Raw genomic sequence first — 18,122 nt, forward strand, 5'->3', positions numbered from 1 at the left:
TAAAGAGCATTAAGTGATACAAGCAGTTTTGGTGTACCATGGCGACGATGTTGCTCCTGCGCTGTTAAAAAGAGAAGGGAAATCCCGAGAGAAAATGGCTCTCTTTAAAGGATTTCCCTTACTCCTACAACGCTCACCTGGCATGATGTCAGCTCCACTACTTAGATGTGAGCAAAATGAGCATGCGCACATCCATGTGCCTGCTTTCACTGTAATCCAGAAAAAAAAACGAAAACAGAGCCCGACAGAGACCCGTTTCGAAGCCCCCTTAAAAAAACTGCCGGTGCTCAGCACCAGACAGACGCGGCCCACTTAAAGCCCTGTCAATGGCTATGACGTCACCACAATCAGGATATTACATTTTTATATAGTGCTTCACATCGATTTTTGTCATCTCAATGCACTGTACACAGAACGTGTTACTATTACCCAGTTATATGGTTCTCAAATTAAGGGCTTTGGAAGGATAGAAGGCAGAGTTGTCCCTGCCAGGGTGTAGACTCAAACAGCAGGACAAAAAGATGACAGTCACATGCGTTTAACAAGCTGAAGATCAGTTGATAACAGCAGACTTCTTTTACAGTTGGCTAGCTCAGTGAACGAATGCGTCCAATCAATGAACCTGTGTTTGACTTTATGGTAACTGCTTTGAATGCCAGAGGGAGCACTCAGCCGTTTATCCTTCGGAGGTTGATCAAATGAGTACTGCGGTGTTTGGTAACATTAAACATCTTCTACTCCGCATCAAACTTACCCAAAGGCTTAGTGTGCTTTACGCCTGCATGCATGAGTGTAAATTGCAGGAAGCGATGCCTGCTGGGTCTAGCAAGGTTCTATTTCTCACACTGAACTGTAAGGCAAAGCAACACTAGAACAGTCCTTACACATGGCAGGTGTTATATGATGAGCATTTGTTTAGCACAATTTATCATTTTTATGGCCCTGCAGCCTCATTGGAACGGAGAACATTTTTTGCTTCATTCTGGGGTTTATTGTTGACAGGAGTTTTGGTGTTCTGATATCCAGATGTTTTGTCAGTGGGCTTTCACAGTTCTATACCATGCAACGTGCCCATTTAGCAACATTTCCTCCTTATTGGGCCTTCATCGCACCATACTTGGAATTTCCACTTTACATTGTGTATTCTCAGGACTGGAAAGGTTCTTACAGTCAGGTCTTAACTACTGCCAGGAAAAACTGGCACACACTTCTTTCAACAGCCCAGCTGTCAGCCATTTTTCTCTTCCATTGGGGGTTAGAACTCCTGTGGTTGCCCCGAGGTGGGGACAGAAGACACTGCATTTTGATATGAAGAATATCTAGGGTGCACCCTGCAAGCAGTGCCACTTGCCTGGCATCAAGTGGCAGGGAATATTCCTTGCGGCTTCCACCACACCCATGGCACACTGCCCCTCTCTCAGTCTTTGTGAGCGAGTGGTGTTATTCCGTCTGCTACCCCAGAGCAAGGTAATTCACTGATCAGAAAAGGCAGGCCACGAGATGACCTGCCACCCGAGGCCCAGATACCAGTCGAAGCGGTGGCATATGGGCATACCAGGAGACGGCCACTCTTAGTCTAACAAAAGAGGGTGCTGGGTCTGGCCCTCAGCACTTTGCCTCAAAGTCTGAAAGGTCAAAGCTCAAAGAAACTGCAGGACCTGAAGCAACCAAGTGCTAATAGCTCTTCTAGACTCCCCCCATGGTGTGCAATGTGGTTTCATGCTCACTGATTTGGGCGCCAACTGAAGTTTGCACTGAATCGGGATTACACCTGGTGCAAACACCACATGAGAAAACACAGACTCAGAGCTACACATCCCATTGCAGGGGAAAACAAGCAGTACCATGGCACCAACCCCCATTTTGGAGTGCAGAAGTTGGGGTGGTAAATACCTCCTCAGAAAATGGGTGACTTGGAATAAGGCCCTATATTTTAAGCTCAAGGCTACAGTTTTCAGGATGCTTCTGGAGGACTTACAAAGTGAAATGTATGAAAGCCCTCGCAACTCCCTCATTCCAGTGGTGCCCCTACTGTTTTCCATACTGCTTTGAAGACACAACTAGTCATGACACTGGGCTCCACTCTTATAAATTAGGCAGCAATTGTGCCATGGACCCTAATGCAAGCACGGAACAAAACGGCCTTCGTTTACCCTTATTTGGGTACTTAAAGACGGCCATAACTGGTGTGCTAATTGTAAACCTGGGCTCCAGTGCTCCTGCACGTGCTGCCCTAATGTTAGCTCTGTCCATGCTCTTGTCTTGTCCTCCTGCCCCTTCCCCTCTACACCGTGAGGCATTCTTAAGGTAGTTTAAGACTCACACCCTTAAACATCCCGACATAAAGTGCATGTGATCATGATTTACCCTGTGTGCTCGGACTATTCTACGTCCACCTGTGGGAAGAAGTTTTTGTTACACCCGTCACAAACGGTGCATGCCTTTCGACAACGAGTGCACATTTCAAAGCACATGTCTGACATCACTGAAGTATCTACACTTGTGCAGTGCACAAGCAAGATTGTGCTAATCTTCTCGCAATTGACGTGTGGTGACCCGCACTACCACAAATGCTTAGGCCATCTGCTGGGTCTCCAGGCACAGAATCCAATTACAAACATTTCAGAGACCCCATGCCAACCCACGATGCCCAGTATTCTGAAGGCGAGAGGAGCAGAGAGATACAGAAAGCAGAGGGAGAGGAAAGGTTAGAAGACTGAAAAAAGAAGAAAAGGACCCATGAAATAATGTCTTGCTTAAGAGGAGGATAATTGGAGTCAGGAGTTTGCTACAGTGAAAAGAAACAGGTGGTTTTTAGAGAGACATTAATAAATGTAATCAGTTACTAAATTCACATATTTTTCCATGGAGGCGTACACAAGGGCTTCTGGAGCGTCGGGAACATAGTGATGTACTTACAGGGTCTAAACCAGACTATAAACACTAGTACTCAAACAAAAAAAAAATGCATAAATGTTAAACTCACAAATTTTTAAAAGTGATAAAACATCTTGCTGTGTTAGTCAGATCGATGCTGGTCTCACACAATGAATCTTTATACAATTGGTTACCAATAAATGGAAACTGACAAACTAACTTGATTAAATTCAGTTTTAATATAATTGTGAAACGGATTAAATCACTATGATGAAAGATCTTCGCAAAAGGGTCAGTTTTCCATTACAATTTAGGAATAACCTGTTGCTTCATGCAAAGCGTCCAGTCCATGTCACGGAAGTTGCCAATCCCTCACTAACTTTCAATAAGCCATCATTCGACAAATTATAATTTGTCAGTGCAGCACAATTCAAGGCCATTCAAGAGTGATCTAGGTGAAGACCAAATAGGCCGTCTTGTCCTAGATGATGACTCACTGTTAAAAAATGTGTACTGTGAAACTTTTTTTTTTTTTGTAAAGAAGTCCCTTCACATGACCGTGATTGTGTCATGTAGAGCACAATAGCACACAGCATACTATGCATTGGTAAACATGTAATGGGCCAAAATGAGAAGGTACTGCGGCATCCTCGGTTTGCAAGAAAAATGTAGGGACCTTTACAGAATGTAATTGAATCATATTACAATTTGATTGGAGCACATTTATGGCGGTCATTGAAAAGCTTTATGGATTCGAGATGATATTTCTAATTAAGTCTCTCAAAGAAATTGACATTCAAAGAGACTTAATTGCAAATAATGCAATATTATTATATTAACCTAAGCTCAAGGTAAAATGCACTGTTAAGCTCCAAAGCTGCTAGAGGATTAGCTGCAGTTTTTTTGGTAACCACCAGTGAAGAGAGTTTGTGCACTAAGGTGAGAGGTTACTTTGACCCAGAGCAAAAGTGAGTGAGAGCGAGAGAGAGAGTGTGAGAGCGTGAGGGAGTGAGAGAGCGAGAGAGAAAAGGGAAAAATGAGGAAGATAAAGATAGGAATACAGTGACAGCTGGAGAAAGCAAGCCTGAAAACTTTAAGTATAAGTATAAAAAGGTTTATAAAGCGCTCGAATACCATGTGGTGTCTTGGCGCTGTGGTGTGAATGACTTACAGGGGAGTAGATTACAGCTGAGCCTGGAATAGGTGATGCTTGAGCAATTTTCTGAAAAGGACATAGCTAGGTTGTAGTCGCAGCTCGACAGGCAAATTGGTTCCATAGTCCTGCTGCACAGATGGCGAAGGAGCGCCCGCCCCATCTGGCAAGATTGAATCTGGAGATACACATAAGACCAAGGTTGGCCGATCGCAGAGCACGGAGCGGAGTATAGGGAATGAACCGGTCAGTCCCATCATTCGCACCCCCGCCAAAACGAGCCCGATGCACCAAACAAAGTGCCTTGAACTCGATTCTCTGTTGAACCGGGAGCCAGTGGAGGGAATTCCTTCCTGCAGAGGTAGAGCAAACCCTGGGTAAATTAAGAATAACCCGAACTGCGGCGTTCTGCAAAGATTGAAGCTTTCTGACCTGAAATTTGTCGGTGCCCAGAAACAGGGCATTACAGTAGTCCAGTCTGGACATGAAAAGAGCAGCCATCACAGTCTTCTGTAATGCCAGAGGTATATAAGGAAGAATCTTCCGCAGAGTCTTGAGCAGAAAAAAACAGGAGGACGTAAGGCTGTTGACCTGGGCTGACATATTCAGCTTTTGATCAAAAACCACCCCCAGATTCCTCACCTTAGTGACTGGAAGGGGGCATTGCCCGGCTGCCACAGGCCACCAGAAGGAGTTCCAAACCGATGGCCCCTTCCCAAACTCCATCACTTCTGTTTTTTCTGTGTTTATTTTCAAAAAACTCCGATGCATCCATGACATCACATCGGAGAGACAGGCGTGGAATTTGGCCGCTATTTGTTCAGGATGCTCAACAGCCGATATCACTAGCTGTGAGTCATCGGCATAGGACACCAACGTGAAACCATGCTTCCTAACCAAGCTGGCCAGGGGTTTAACATAAATGTTAATTAAGGAGGGGGAAAGGGCTGAACCCTGGGGGACACCACAAGGTAGAGAGAAGCTGTCCGAATGTAGACCAGCCCAATTTAAGCGTTGGGTTCTGTTTTCCAGGAAGGAAGAGAGCAGAGTCAGGGCTCGGCCTACAATCCCCACCTCCTGGAGGCGCTGAGTCAGCACCCTATGGTTCACAGTATCGAACGCAGCAGACAAATCAAGAAGGACGAGAATAGCTCGCCCCCCTTTGTCTACTGTCGCCCGAATCCCTTCAGCTGCAGTTAAGAGGGCAGACTGTGGAATGCCTAGGCCGAAAACCGTGCTGGGACCTATCCAGCAGGGTGTTTTCGTCCAAGTACCCCATCAGTTGTTGATTGATAGCCTTCTCAGCAACTTTAGCCATCAGAGGAAGGCCCGAGATGGGGCGATAATTCTTAGGTTCAGAGGGGTCCAAGGAGGCCTTTTTGAGGAGGGGTTTAACACAGGCAGCCTTCCAGGCAGCTGGAAAGGTACCTGATGCTAGTACCTGATTAATTAGGATTGCAAGACATGGCACTATCCTATCCGCCACCAGATGAAAAATGTGCGGAGGGCATGGGTCAGAGGCGGCACTTGATTTTATGGAGCCTAATAGTGTCAGAACCTCCTTATTAGTTAAGGGATCGAAAGTGGTCAGCCTGCAAATAGGCGGATCCTGCTGAAAATCCAAAGTAGGGGATCCCAGAGTATTTGATAGATCCTCATAGATAGCAGTAACCTTAGTGTGAAAAAAGGAGGCAAGCTGGTCACAAAAAAACTGATCCGGGCTAAACTGGTTGTTCTGCTGCGGACTAGACAGGAAGGCCACCGTTTTAAAAAGTTCTTTAGAGGAGTTTCCGGCCTCGGAGATTTTGCGGGAGAAATAATCTTGCTTAGATTTCCTGATGGCCAGCTTATAATTGTGCAGGGCCTGGTTGTAGGCTGACTTATGGCTCCTGTTGTAGTCCGTTCTCCATAACCGTTCCTGCCGCCTACACTCTACCTTCAGTACTTTCAGCTCCGGGCCATACCAGGGGGAGCCCGGCGGGCGCCTGTTCTGGGTAGCTGACTGAAGAGGGGCAACCTGATTGATGGCGTCCCCAAACCATTTGGTAAATTGGGTGACCGCAGTATCATTATTTTCCTCCAGGATAGGGGGGGGTGTCCCAGTGCCTCCATCAGAGACACTTTAGTGACCTTACCCCATCTCCTGAAAAAGATCTTGGTGGGCTTTTGAGGATCACTTCTTACTCTCAAATTTAGGCCAATCTTAAAGAACACTGCCATGTGATCGGTCCATGGGAGAGATTCAACCCCATAAAATACCAAATCTGGGTGGCTGGAAAAGAGACCATCCAGGGTGTGCCCCGCATCATGAGTTGGGGCTGTCACCAGTTGAGATAGTCCATATGCCTCCATTGTGTCCAGTAGTTTTGCAGAATCTGAGTTACTCTCATCCTCCAAATGGAGGTTAAAGTCTCCAAGGATCGTATAGGCCGCGAATTCTGTACAAGACTCTAGATGCACCTGGAGGGCCTCAAGAAAACTGGCTCTAGGCCCAGGGGGTCTATACACCAGTAACCCGTGTGCAATGTTAGAATTTTTTAAGGATATGCTGAATTGTAATGCTTCAGCATGCATATTTTCAATCGCCCTGACCTGGACTTTTAATTGTAAGACTCAGAGAAAGACAAGTGTAGGGGGGTGCAAGAGTTATGAGATGGAATCAATGCTTGGGAACTTTGGTATTCAGCGATCTGTCATTTGGCAGCACTGGTGGTGGGCTTGTAAAAAAAAATAAAAAAGTTAGCAGCATCTGCACTTTTGCTTTATTAAGAACAAATTATGTGTTTATTTTACAATGGTACCATAATATCTACCTTGAAAATCCACCCTCATAATCTGTGAGGTACCGGCCTGCTTTCAGTTTGCAGCCATATATCTACTCATCACCAGTAGAAAGGAACTCCTATGTGTCTATTCTCTCTTCAAACGCCAAGCGGGGAAAGCTTAATAATGTGCAAGTCAGAAAGCCTCAAATGCAATGAAGCAGCTTGACTGCGGGATACATTTTCTCCACAACATACTCTTGCTTTCCCGGCAGCTATGACGAATCCAAAACATATTTCTATTTTGCAAAGCACTGGAAAGCAAGGATAGCCTGCTTCCGGATCTCTGGATCACCAGGGCTGTCGGAAACATTTTCAGGTTGTCTGCTGGACGCTGTGAAATCAGCATGTTGGAGGAAAAATGGGCCACACAACTAACCCTCATTGTTCAGCATCCTTTTATTAAATTTAGAACTCTGGAAGGTTGTGAGCTCCATTTAAGACCGGGTGTGAGGGCCAATGAAGGCGGATACAGACATTCCGCTCCAACATTCAGAGGTCTGGCTTTAGGTTCTCTTCCTTCAATTTGTAGCATTCTACCGTAGGTGAGTGGAATGGCCTAATAGCCTTACAGGCCTCCTGCCCCACTTCTTAAAGATGCTCTTCTTTGTAATAGGCTCTTGCCGTGGCTCCGTTTATAACTCAGACAGAGGTCCTTAAACAACCAGTAAGCCCACCAGCACTGGCTTCTAATGCTGTATTGAATAGGTGAAGCCATCCAACTCTGTGGTACTCCACACCAGAGAGCTGTCACTGTTGCTCATGTCAAATATGCCATCCCGATTATGCCCACTGTCCCGGAGATACCCGATACCCTTTTAGTCGGTTTTATCAAAGATGACAGAGGCAGAACCAGCATAGGCAATTCATTATCAACCAATGTTCTGGAGAGGACCCCATAACTTAGTAAAACTGTCTCACCACTGTGAAAGCCAATGTAACAACAATTTAGAAGGCTTATGATGAAATAATGACAAAGAAAAAACAAAATGAGTGTCCTTTATTTAAAACAATTAGGGAGATGTCCCCCCCCACCATGTTTTAATGGGGAGTGGGCTCTCCAGCGCTCCTTTCCTCCCATACACACTGTCTCGTCTCCTTGAATACATATTTTTAGGGTTCTCCACCTGCCCCATGTCCCTATTTTATTGCTTTTGATGCGCTCTACCGTTACCCCCTTTTTTCCAGCCTAATTTAGCATGAGAACTCATACTTTTAATATGCTTTGCCGAATTTCATTACTTATTGTGTTGTGTTCCATACGGCAAAGAATTTTGATCAATACCCTTCATACCCATGTTAAAAAGTTCATTTTTTTTGCGGAACCCAGTCTGAAATCAAGCGAGAGTGTTAGTGTGGCCCCCTAAAAAAACACTGGTCTTTAACTACTGAGGCTCCTGGGGTATCTTCTTTTGGAGGGGAAGCGACCAAAAACTGTTAGTGACAGAAAAAATAAAGACATTATCGAAGTAAAAGGTCTGTAATACTTGTATGTTTTTCAAGATTGAATGAGAACAAGTGTGGATCTAGGAAAGGGTAAACTTGAGCCAACTTAACCAGTCTAACTTTATTAAGTAACATGGTTGTGCTTATAAAAAAAAAAAAAAAAAAAAAAGAGAACTGCCCACACCACTACATGCATAGAAAGAAGTTGAGTAGCTTGGTCCGAGAGGCTGCCAACAAAGATGTTAGTTTAGAAAACAATTAGTTCTTAAGTAGCACTTGTCGATAGGTTCCTCCCAGGTAATGTTTTCAAGAAGTCCACTAATATTAAAGGAGAAGAAATGCAGTCAAAGCGCCTGCAAACAATGATCAATATAAACAATGCAGGTTTCAAACGCACAGTGCCCTGAAAGACGAGTTGTCACCGCTGTTAAAGCTCGACACTTACCATCTTCGTTTTGACCAGCTTTTCTATGGCGCTGACCAGATCTGCAGCACTGGGTACTTCTGCCGAGCTCTGCCGAGCTGCTAACAAAGAGGAGGACTGCAAGGTGCCAGTTAGCAAAGAAGAAGCAGGTTAGCGGGGTGAGCAGGTATTGTAAGACGAAAGCACAGCAGCAGTCATGCAAGTCATGTTAATGGAAAGCAAGCAGGAAATAATCAGTTAGTCAAGGTGAGGATTCTAAGCCAATGTACTCGAAGGTTTTGGGGTGGTCACCCCAGTCAACAAAACAAAGTGCCTCATAGAAGGTGGCTAGAACTTTACAATCTTGAAAACAAAAGGTTGGCCCAATGGCTGGCTATCTATCTATATAGATTATCATTTATTGCCAATGTGGCGTGGTCCTCCTAAGAAGCCAATTCTGACCTCTGAAAGTGAGATTTCAAAGGGAGCGAGGCAGTTTTCATGACAGTGTGCAGTAATTTTGAGATGCTGTTCCAGCCATGCACTAATAGTTTATCTTCATTAGCTTCACCACAAAACTCAACATATTCTCCCCCTCCACTTTTTCCTCCAAACCAAGAAGTCGGATATTATTCTGGCGCTGCCGATTTTCAAAATCCTCAAGGTTCCAGTCCACATCCTGTAATCGCTTTTCCTGAGCACCTTTACCCACAAGTAATTTCTCTACATCTTCCTCTACGGCAACAGTCCTTGCTTCAACCTGAGTTATCCGCTCAGACATGTCCGAGCACAATTTATTTGTTTTGCGAATTGCCCCTTGTAGCTTTTTGGTGGCAAGCGGAGATCTCTTACTCTCCTGCCGGGCTTCGGTCTGCATTTGCTTTAGTGTTGCGTACAGCAGCTCCAACGTTGGTGATGAGGGCGCACTACCTGACTTGTTGGCACCTTCTATTCCACTACCACCCCCTGGCCCGCTACCTGAGCAAGCTGTGGGGGTTGAGGCAGAGTAGTCCCACTCAAGTCGTCTGCTGGTTGAATCCGAAGACTGACCTTTTCCCCTGTTCCGACGCTTGATAGTTTTGGACTTCAACTTAGAATTAGTAGAACCCTGCTGAGCCACCAGAGATTCGTCTCCAGACACACTCATGTGTTGACTCAAAATCATGCCTGAAGAGTATTAACCTCCTGATTATCTTTCTCGCTGAGTGTGCCATTCAAGTCACCAAATTTGAGAGCAGGGGACCCCAAATTGCCATAAGACTGTGCAGAAGCCATAAGGTTATCTTGATCTGTTTCAGGGAGGAGATCCGTAGCCCTAGCCACGCCTTCTATGCAGCAATCGTCTGTTACTGTCTTCTGACAGCCACTTCGAGCCTTATTTAGCTCCTCTCCATCGCTGCTGTTTTTGCTGCTATTGTAGCTATTTATGTCATGGGGTTTAGCACATGATTTTCTCCCTCTATTACCCCCGCTGTAGGAGTTCCAGAAGAGCCGTCCAATATTGTATCCACATGCTGCTGTATAATATAATGCTGTATAATACTAGTGTTCTGGTCTGTAGACTCAGCCTGTTGATGCAGAGGTTGACTACATTTCCCAGAATCCACTGGTTGTGTAATCGATGCAACCGAGTTGTCATTAGCGAGGCTGCATCAAGCTTATGGGAAATTGCTTCTGACTGCAGGGATATATCAGAGGAACAGATAAGTATTTTTGCATTGTCCTTAGGGAGTGCCTTTGTCAGATTCCCCCCACTAAATGCCTCGTTGACTGATGGCTGCCTGAGAGCACCCTCAGCTTTACCAGCCCGCAGTCTTGTCCATCCCGCTACTCCAGTAGTCCCAGCATCAACCACTCTGCTCCCATCACCTTTCCTCTTGGGACCGCCATGCCGTGTCCGTCCCTGACTTGAGCTGGTCTCTGAAGCCAAGCCCTGGAGCCGTTCCTTCTTCGGCTCTTTCTGGTCTCCGGATCCAGCAGCCTCCCGAGTCTTAGTTATTATCAGAGCCATCCCAGACCGCTCCCAGCGCGAAGTAATGTTCTGCAGCAACCAAGAAAGAGACGTGGCGGAGAGGTATCCAGGTCCGCTAGCTCTTCCGCTTCGAGCAGGCTGACCGTGAAGGTAGGAAGGTAGAGACTTCAGTAATCTCGACAGCTCGAACTGCAGATTTTCTTTAAGGTGAAATCCGGTGGGGGAGCTACTCCTGACAAGAGTGTAGAAAACAAAGAGATGAGAGTTTGTAGCATAGCTCTTGGGGTTATTTTTAGCGTAATGAATCAATAAGAAGGGAGAGAGGTCGGCGCTTCCCTCCGAAGCGCTCAGTCATCGGCCATCTTGCCTCCCAAAGCTAATGAAGGCAGCTTTCCCTGATTTGGATCACTGGAACTGGGAGATGGAAGTGCAGAGGACACACCGTTTCCCAATGTTTAGGAAACATCAGCCTAATAATCAAATAGAACATCCTAGAGCGATCCTTATTTTTATTGGAAATTTTTTGTTGAGACAGGCAATTTTGGACCGTGCTAGACCTGATTCTAAGAGAACAGTGGAGGGGCATACATTCTTTGCTCGGCCGGATTTTTGCCACACTACGGTCGAGCGGAGGATGCGCCAGCTGATATCTGCATTTAAAGAGGCAGGATGTGATGCCTTTCTGCTGTTTCCCGCAAGACTCAAGGTTATTCATAAAGGTCGGGCGAGAATCTTTTTTTCAGAGATTAAAGCCCAAGAGTTTCTCAATGATTTGATCGAAACGCGTGGGCTGAGAGTACTGTCTGGCACGGGGGAAAGTAATCAGGGCAATAAGGAAGATCAAAGAAAAGTGTGAAGTAATTATTTAAATGTTGATTATATGCTGAGATTTTTCTTCTACATGGTTGGATCTTTTTGGTGGTGATATACACTATTGTTGGGGTTATATTGGTTTTTCCTTTTTTGTGAGGGGGGAGTCAGGCGCTTCCTTTGTGAAAGACGTCTCGGCCATATTTAGGTCTGGGTGACCCAATTGCCTGTAAGGGAGGTAAGGGGAGGAGGGGGGTGGGAGGGTTGTGGGTCAGGCTGTAGGGGGGGGGGGGGGATCACTGCAGGTCAAGGTGTTTCATTGTGTCAGGCAAATAAAGAGGCAATTAAAGAAGCAGAAGAGCGGTGTTAAATGTGTGTTGGATAGGATAATTGGTAAGATTTGGAAAATAAAAATGAGTACAGGTGGCAAGGCAAGGTCTGTCGGACTAGCAGTCAGATGGGTCTACTGTGCTAATGCAAAGAGAGAAAATTTTAAATCCAAGACATGAATCTTCGGATTTTGACAATTAATATCTGTGGGCTAAATGATCAGGGAAAGAGGAATAAGGTAGCGATCTGGTTGAAATCTTTACAAATAGATGTAGTATGTATCCAAGAAACCCATATAGAGGGTAATAGAGCTTACTTGATGGAGCACCTTGGTTTTAGATTGATTGCATACACTACACAAGGAGCTCGAACTCGCGGGGTGGCAATCCTCACTCGGAGAAGTGATAAGAGTTCTTCGTAAATCAGTTGATCAATGGGGGTCGATGGGTAATAATTGAATGTCTGGTTAATAACTCTAAATTTACAATTTGTTCACTGTATGGCTCAACCGGTGATGATCCGGAATTGTTAGAGTATTTAGATGGAGGATTGGCATCATGGTCTGTCCCAGTTGTCTTATGTGGAGACTTTAATATTAACGGCTTAGGGATACAATGGGATAGTCAAGAGAATAACTATTTAGGAAGGAAAAAGAAATCTAGCACTGCCCTATATAACCTAGTCCACAACAAAGGTCTGATAGATGTTTGGGCTCATTTAAAACCTACTGATTTAGGTGGTACCTTTTTTTCAGCTCCACATAAAATTCTCTCTCGTTTGGATTATTTTTTTGTATCTAATCAACCTTTTGTTAATTTGGGTATTGAGAAGCATCCACGTATCTTATCAGATCACAATCCCATAGTCTTGACAATCAATATTAGTCTGTTGGAAAAAAATAACTTTGGCTGGACCTTTGAAAGGAGGTTATTATATGATCCAGACTATATTGTCAACATGAAGGGGTGGGTCAAAGAATTTTGGGAGTTTAATCGAGGGAGCACACGGGTTGGAGTTGTTTGGGATGCCTTTAAGGCAGGGGTTAGAGGGTAAACTTTAAGCTTCAGCTTACGGCGACGAAAGATGGAAAGATTAAGAGAAAGAGAGATAAGGGAGGAATTAAATCATCTTGAGGGAATCTTATCTACAGCTATCAGCACCGGAGAAGGAGTAGATAAGATACTTTCACGGCTGGCTATTAAAAAGGCCGAGATAGGCGAACAATTGGCTAAAAAGGCAGCAGAAATATTTTTGGCTAAAAAACAGCATTGCCATGAATTTAGTGAGAGAATAGGCCATACGCTGGCAGTAAGGGCTAGGCAGAAAACCTCGGCCGGGACGATCTCTAAAATCTATGATACTAGTAAAAAGGTTATTACTGATACGGAAGGTATTCGGGAAGTTTTTAGATTATTCCATTAGCAACTATACACCGGTGGACCTGCCGCTATACCTGGTGGTATTCGTGAATATCTAGATAATATACCCAGTCAGAAGGTTGATCTTATAGTTAGGGAGGAACTCGAGAGGGTTTTCTCAGAGGAAGAAGTAAGGGGTGCTTTACAAGAATTACCGTCCGGTAAGGCTGTCGGCCCAGATCAGATTCCGTTGGAATTTTATTTTTAAAAAATTTGATTTACTAGGACAGGATCTGGTGGAGGTTATGTTATCGGCACAAAGGGGGGATTCTACCCCCGAGTCTTGGGCGGGGGCTGATGTTGTTATATTCTTGAAAAAGGATAAATCAGATAAGGATTCTGGCTCCTATCGTCCCATCACTCTAATGAACAGTGATGTTAAAATATATTCAAAAATCTTGGCCAAGAGATTAAATGGAATTTTGGGGAAAAATATCCATCCGTGTCAACATGGGTTTATTATGGGCCGGGGAACCACGCAACATATAAGGCGATTGATTACCCTTTTTGATGTAACGGAGATCTCAGGGGACCCTATGTCAGTGTTCCCTCTAGATGCTGAAAAGGCATTTGATAGGGTCTCCTGGGATTTTCTTTGGGAGGCCATGAGATGGTTCGGATTGGGAGAAGGATTTATTAAATCTGTACAGGTACTATATTTGGCCCCAACAGCTCGTTTGAAGATTAATGGTAATTATACTTCTCCATTTCATATACAGAGGGGGACCAGGCAGGGTTGTCCCTAGTCTCCATTGTTGCTTGCCATCCATATTGATCCCCTGTTACGATTATTTGAGGCCAATAGTGGAATTTGTCCAGTCATATGCCAGGGGATAGAAACTAAAGTGCTTGCATACGCTGATGATGTGGCCATTATTACAGCGGACCCGCAATCGGCTTTGGAAAGGGTTGAGTCAATTTCTAGTGAGTTTGGTATCTATTCAGGATACGCATTAAATAAAACTAAGACTCAAGTTATTAAGAATCGTTTTATTAATTTTGAAGACGCTCGGGTTGTTGATTCGGCAGTTTATTTGGAGATACGTGTCACCTCAGATCTTGGGAAATTGGTGGCCGCTAATATGGAGCCAGTAGTCAATAAAGCGAGGGGGGATTTTTTTAGATTAAATAACCTCCATCTCTCTCTTGTGGGTCGGTGCAATCTCATTAAGATGCTGTTCTTACCAAAAGTATTGTATCTTTTTAGGTCTATTCCCTTAGAATTTCAAAAATTCTGGTTTGTTACTTAAGAAGGTTTAGTTAATAGGTTTATTTGGGCACATGGGAAAACTAGGCGGGCTCTTCGGTTTAGGTGTTTATCACGGGAGAAAGGAGGATTTTCCGTCCCGGATTTTCGTAACTATTATTGGGCAGCTACTCTGCAATATATGAGGATATTGGTTGGGCCGTGCTCCGGGGAAATGGAAACGGAAAATGATCTCCCGGATGTTTATAGATTACTATTGGGCCAAAATGCTGAATATTGTTTTTTTAAAATTTACAGAACCCAGTTACTACAAACGTACAAAATTTAAGACGCTGATCGCTGCTTTTAAGATTTGGGGGGGGGCTAAAGAAAAAGATTGGATTAGGGAGGCTTAATTTCTACACAGTTTTGTTTAAAAATCCAATGCTTACCGAGGTATTTTCGGATGAAGTTATGGCTGGATGGGCCAGCAAGGGTATTTGTCAAGCCGGGGATATAATAGAAGAGCAAGGTTTTCGACAACTCCAAGATATACAGAAGGACTTTGGGTTGGAAAGCTGTAATTTTTTCAAGTATTTACAACTTCGTAGTTTTTTCTGTAAGAAAATTGGTGGGGCATTGGGGTTCGCTAACAATAGCATAATTGATATTATGAAAAATGACGCTAAGGGGACGATTAAGCTAATCTATGCGGAATTGACTAATCTAAAACAAGATTATTTACTTAAACATGAGGGTAAGTGGGCTGAGCGTGTTGGGGCTGCCCCCGGATCAGTTGTGAAATGTTTAAAGCTGGGTCAGTCAGTTCTATTTTTGGCTGGGCTACAAGCACAACATTTTAAAACGGTTCTCTTTATATTATACCCCGGCCAAAATAGCACAATGGGGTGGCTCTACAGGGATTGTATGCCCACCGTGTGGGGGATTGGAAGCGGATCTGGTGCATATGTTTGCCTCCTGTCCGCAGCTGCAGCCATTGTTGGATTCAATTATGGAATACTTAGATCATACACTTGGGGTAAAAATAATATTAACTCATGAAATCATTTTGTTAGGAGTAAGCTCTATAAATCAAGATAAAATTGCTTATCAATTTATTTCTGTTGCTATGGCGGTTAAGGATAAACATTGCCTCTGTCTGGTTAGATCCCCTTCCCCCTACATTTCAACAATGGCTAGCTCGCTTACTCTCCATATATACAATAGAAAGTGCAATCTATGAAAGGAAGGGAATAAAAGCGAAATTACTGGGCAAAAGCATTTGGGCACCTTTAATAAAATGGAAGGAATCAATATAATTTTATGTATTTTGTTTAGCAAGATGATGGTTGATAAGAAGGGGGAATTAGGCTTTTCCTCTAAGCCTTATAGGAATGTTTTTTTCTACTTTATTATCTCTTTTTGCTCCCCGTTCCTTCTCCTTTTTCTATTTGTTATATGTACACCTTTTTTGTTTAAGATGTTATTTGCCTTATGAGACATAATATTTTTTGGTGGATATGTGTTTGCTTTATGACATTATGTACCTGCACTGATCTCCCATGGTTAATGGGGGATTAAAATCTTAATAAAGATATTTAAAAAAAAAAATAAAAAAAATAGTTTTTAATCGATCCGCTTTAGATCTGATATCCGAGTACGTGTATGTGTATACAGATAGATATAGATCTATCTATCTCAGATAGTGATCGATAGATATAGATATCTATTTCTATCCATCTATATACACACACACAGATATGAGATCTAGAGCAGATCGATAGCATCTATTAGTGCATGGCTGGAATAGCATCACAAAATGACTGCACACTGTCATGAGAACTGCCTCGCTCCCTTTTAAATCTCACTTTCAGAGGTCAAATTTGGCTTCTTAGGAGTACCACGCCACACTGGCCACAAACAATTATTCCAATGAAGAACGCAAACCCAAGTGAATAACAGATAAACCAAGTATAGATCAAAAAATTTGGTTTACAAAAATAACACGAAAAGTGATTGGAAAATCCACCTTAGAATCACAGGTTAATCGGGGAATTAGAAGCTAAACAGATACACGATCAAGTGCTTTATCACGCACACAGCCTTTCATCTCTATCACAAATTACACTGGTTGTTCAATTTATCATGATTGCAGGCAATTCTGCACCAGTGCGGTGCTATTCTGCTGTGAAATTGACTTGACAGCACAATGCATAGGCGACGTTTTGTACTGATTAGTCAGTACAAATCTCTCTTCAAGACTACAGCGAGATTGTCATGTACCAGTGTAAAATTGCCTCACACTGGTGGACTTGCATGTGGATTTGCCAGTTGCAGCCCCAGGAACCTAATGGATTCGTTTTTTTAATTTTTTATAAAAGAGTCGGGAGAAAATAAAAAACTCAAATACCCATTACATCTTGATAAAGGGCACAAAGCAATTCTGCACTCATTTTTGGTGACTGTCTGCTTCGTGTTCCATTGCTCGTATAGTGTCCTAGTGTGTCAAGAAAGGCCCTAAAAACCGTCTACCAGTACAGCAAGTGAGATTTCTGGTCTTCCTTTTACCCTAATGATCAGGGAATCACTGGCTCTGCACCGCAGCTGTGAGATTCTCCGGTACCTTGCCTCCCCTAGCAGAGGCCACTAAACCCTCTTACTAAGGCTGTCCTAGAGATTCTCCAAGCCATCTGCCCCTCCTAAAACTTGGTGCGAGTGGTGCTACCTCACACCATGACTGCGAGAAAGTGTATTTTTCCTCCGTTTCCCCCAAAAGACTACATTCTGAGCAAAGCCTAAATATTTCACACTGCGAACTTGACTCAAACACAGTACTGACCCACACAGACACAGTCCATGGCAAAATAGCTTCGCAACACCAAAGTAAAAAGTTGATATATCATACCTCCATTTACCCTAATTTGGGCTGCAACGCCCCCATGCTGGGCTTAGTTAACATGCAGCCCTTTTGATCAATTTGCTGACTGCTGTGGCATGAGATAGATCACCTTCTACATTTTATTTGTAGACATCCTGGTTACCCATGAGCAATATTCCATCCTGCCTGATAAAAGCAGTTTCTATGATGGCTAAGAAACGGACAAGTTTCCCATGTTATCTCCCGACCCACCAGTCACTGCACATATGCCGAGCATCTACAAGAACCCCCTCTGTGGTGTAAAGTTTGAAAAATCACAAAGTATTAAAGCAATTAGTTGAAAATAGAGAAATAAAAGGGGGTTTAGATACAATCTAAAGGGCAAAACAGAGGTCACAATAAGTAGGAGGGTGTGTGTTAGGGGAATGTAAAGGATTAGTGTAAAGGAATGAGATGACGGCAGCAAAAACAGTGTGACAGAATGCAGAACAATGTCATGCGGCAGTACGTGGGTTAGTCTCAGGGTTCGGGCACTTCACAGCACGGGGCGAGCAATGGGGTCCCTGCTAGGATTAGAGAGCAGGGTTCATGGTCAGCCTGATAGTGGGAGTAACGGTTAATGTAACATTTTAGGGAGACGGTCAGGTTTAGAATCTAGAGTAGGCTCAGTGTTCCATTATTGAAAACAGGCGTTACTCGGAGTGCGGGGTTCGCGCACCCAAGGCAGTGCTGTGCACACACCACAGGAAGCCCCAGCAACTGCACACAGGAGATTACGAAGTGCGGCTGGATAAAGCGCCTGCGCAGTGACCGCGGAGTCGAGGCAC

General features: G+C 44.0%; 1 protein-coding gene across 9 annotated transcripts in view; it reads right to left on the reverse strand.

Moving 5' to 3' along the window:
* The window catches only part of KALRN (kalirin RhoGEF kinase), a 1,569,312-nt gene that overhangs the window by 267,799 nt on the left and 1,283,391 nt on the right, over positions 1-18,122 (reverse strand). For 5 of the 9 annotated variants that reach the window (XM_085647304.1, XM_085647302.1, XM_085647303.1 and 2 more), the window contains exon 37: positions 8,744-8,839. The exons of the other annotated variants lie outside the window; for them this stretch is intronic. In XM_085647304.1, coding sequence (XP_085503430.1) covers positions 8,744-8,839 — 96 coding nt within the window. The remainder of the gene's footprint in view (positions 1-8,743; positions 8,840-18,122) is intronic. 9 annotated transcript variants of the gene reach the window in all.

Source organism: Triturus cristatus, chromosome 3_2 (genome assembly GCF_964204655.1).
Source record: "Triturus cristatus chromosome 3_2, aTriCri1.1, whole genome shotgun sequence".
Taxonomy (NCBI): Eukaryota; Metazoa; Chordata; class Amphibia; order Caudata; family Salamandridae; genus Triturus; species Triturus cristatus.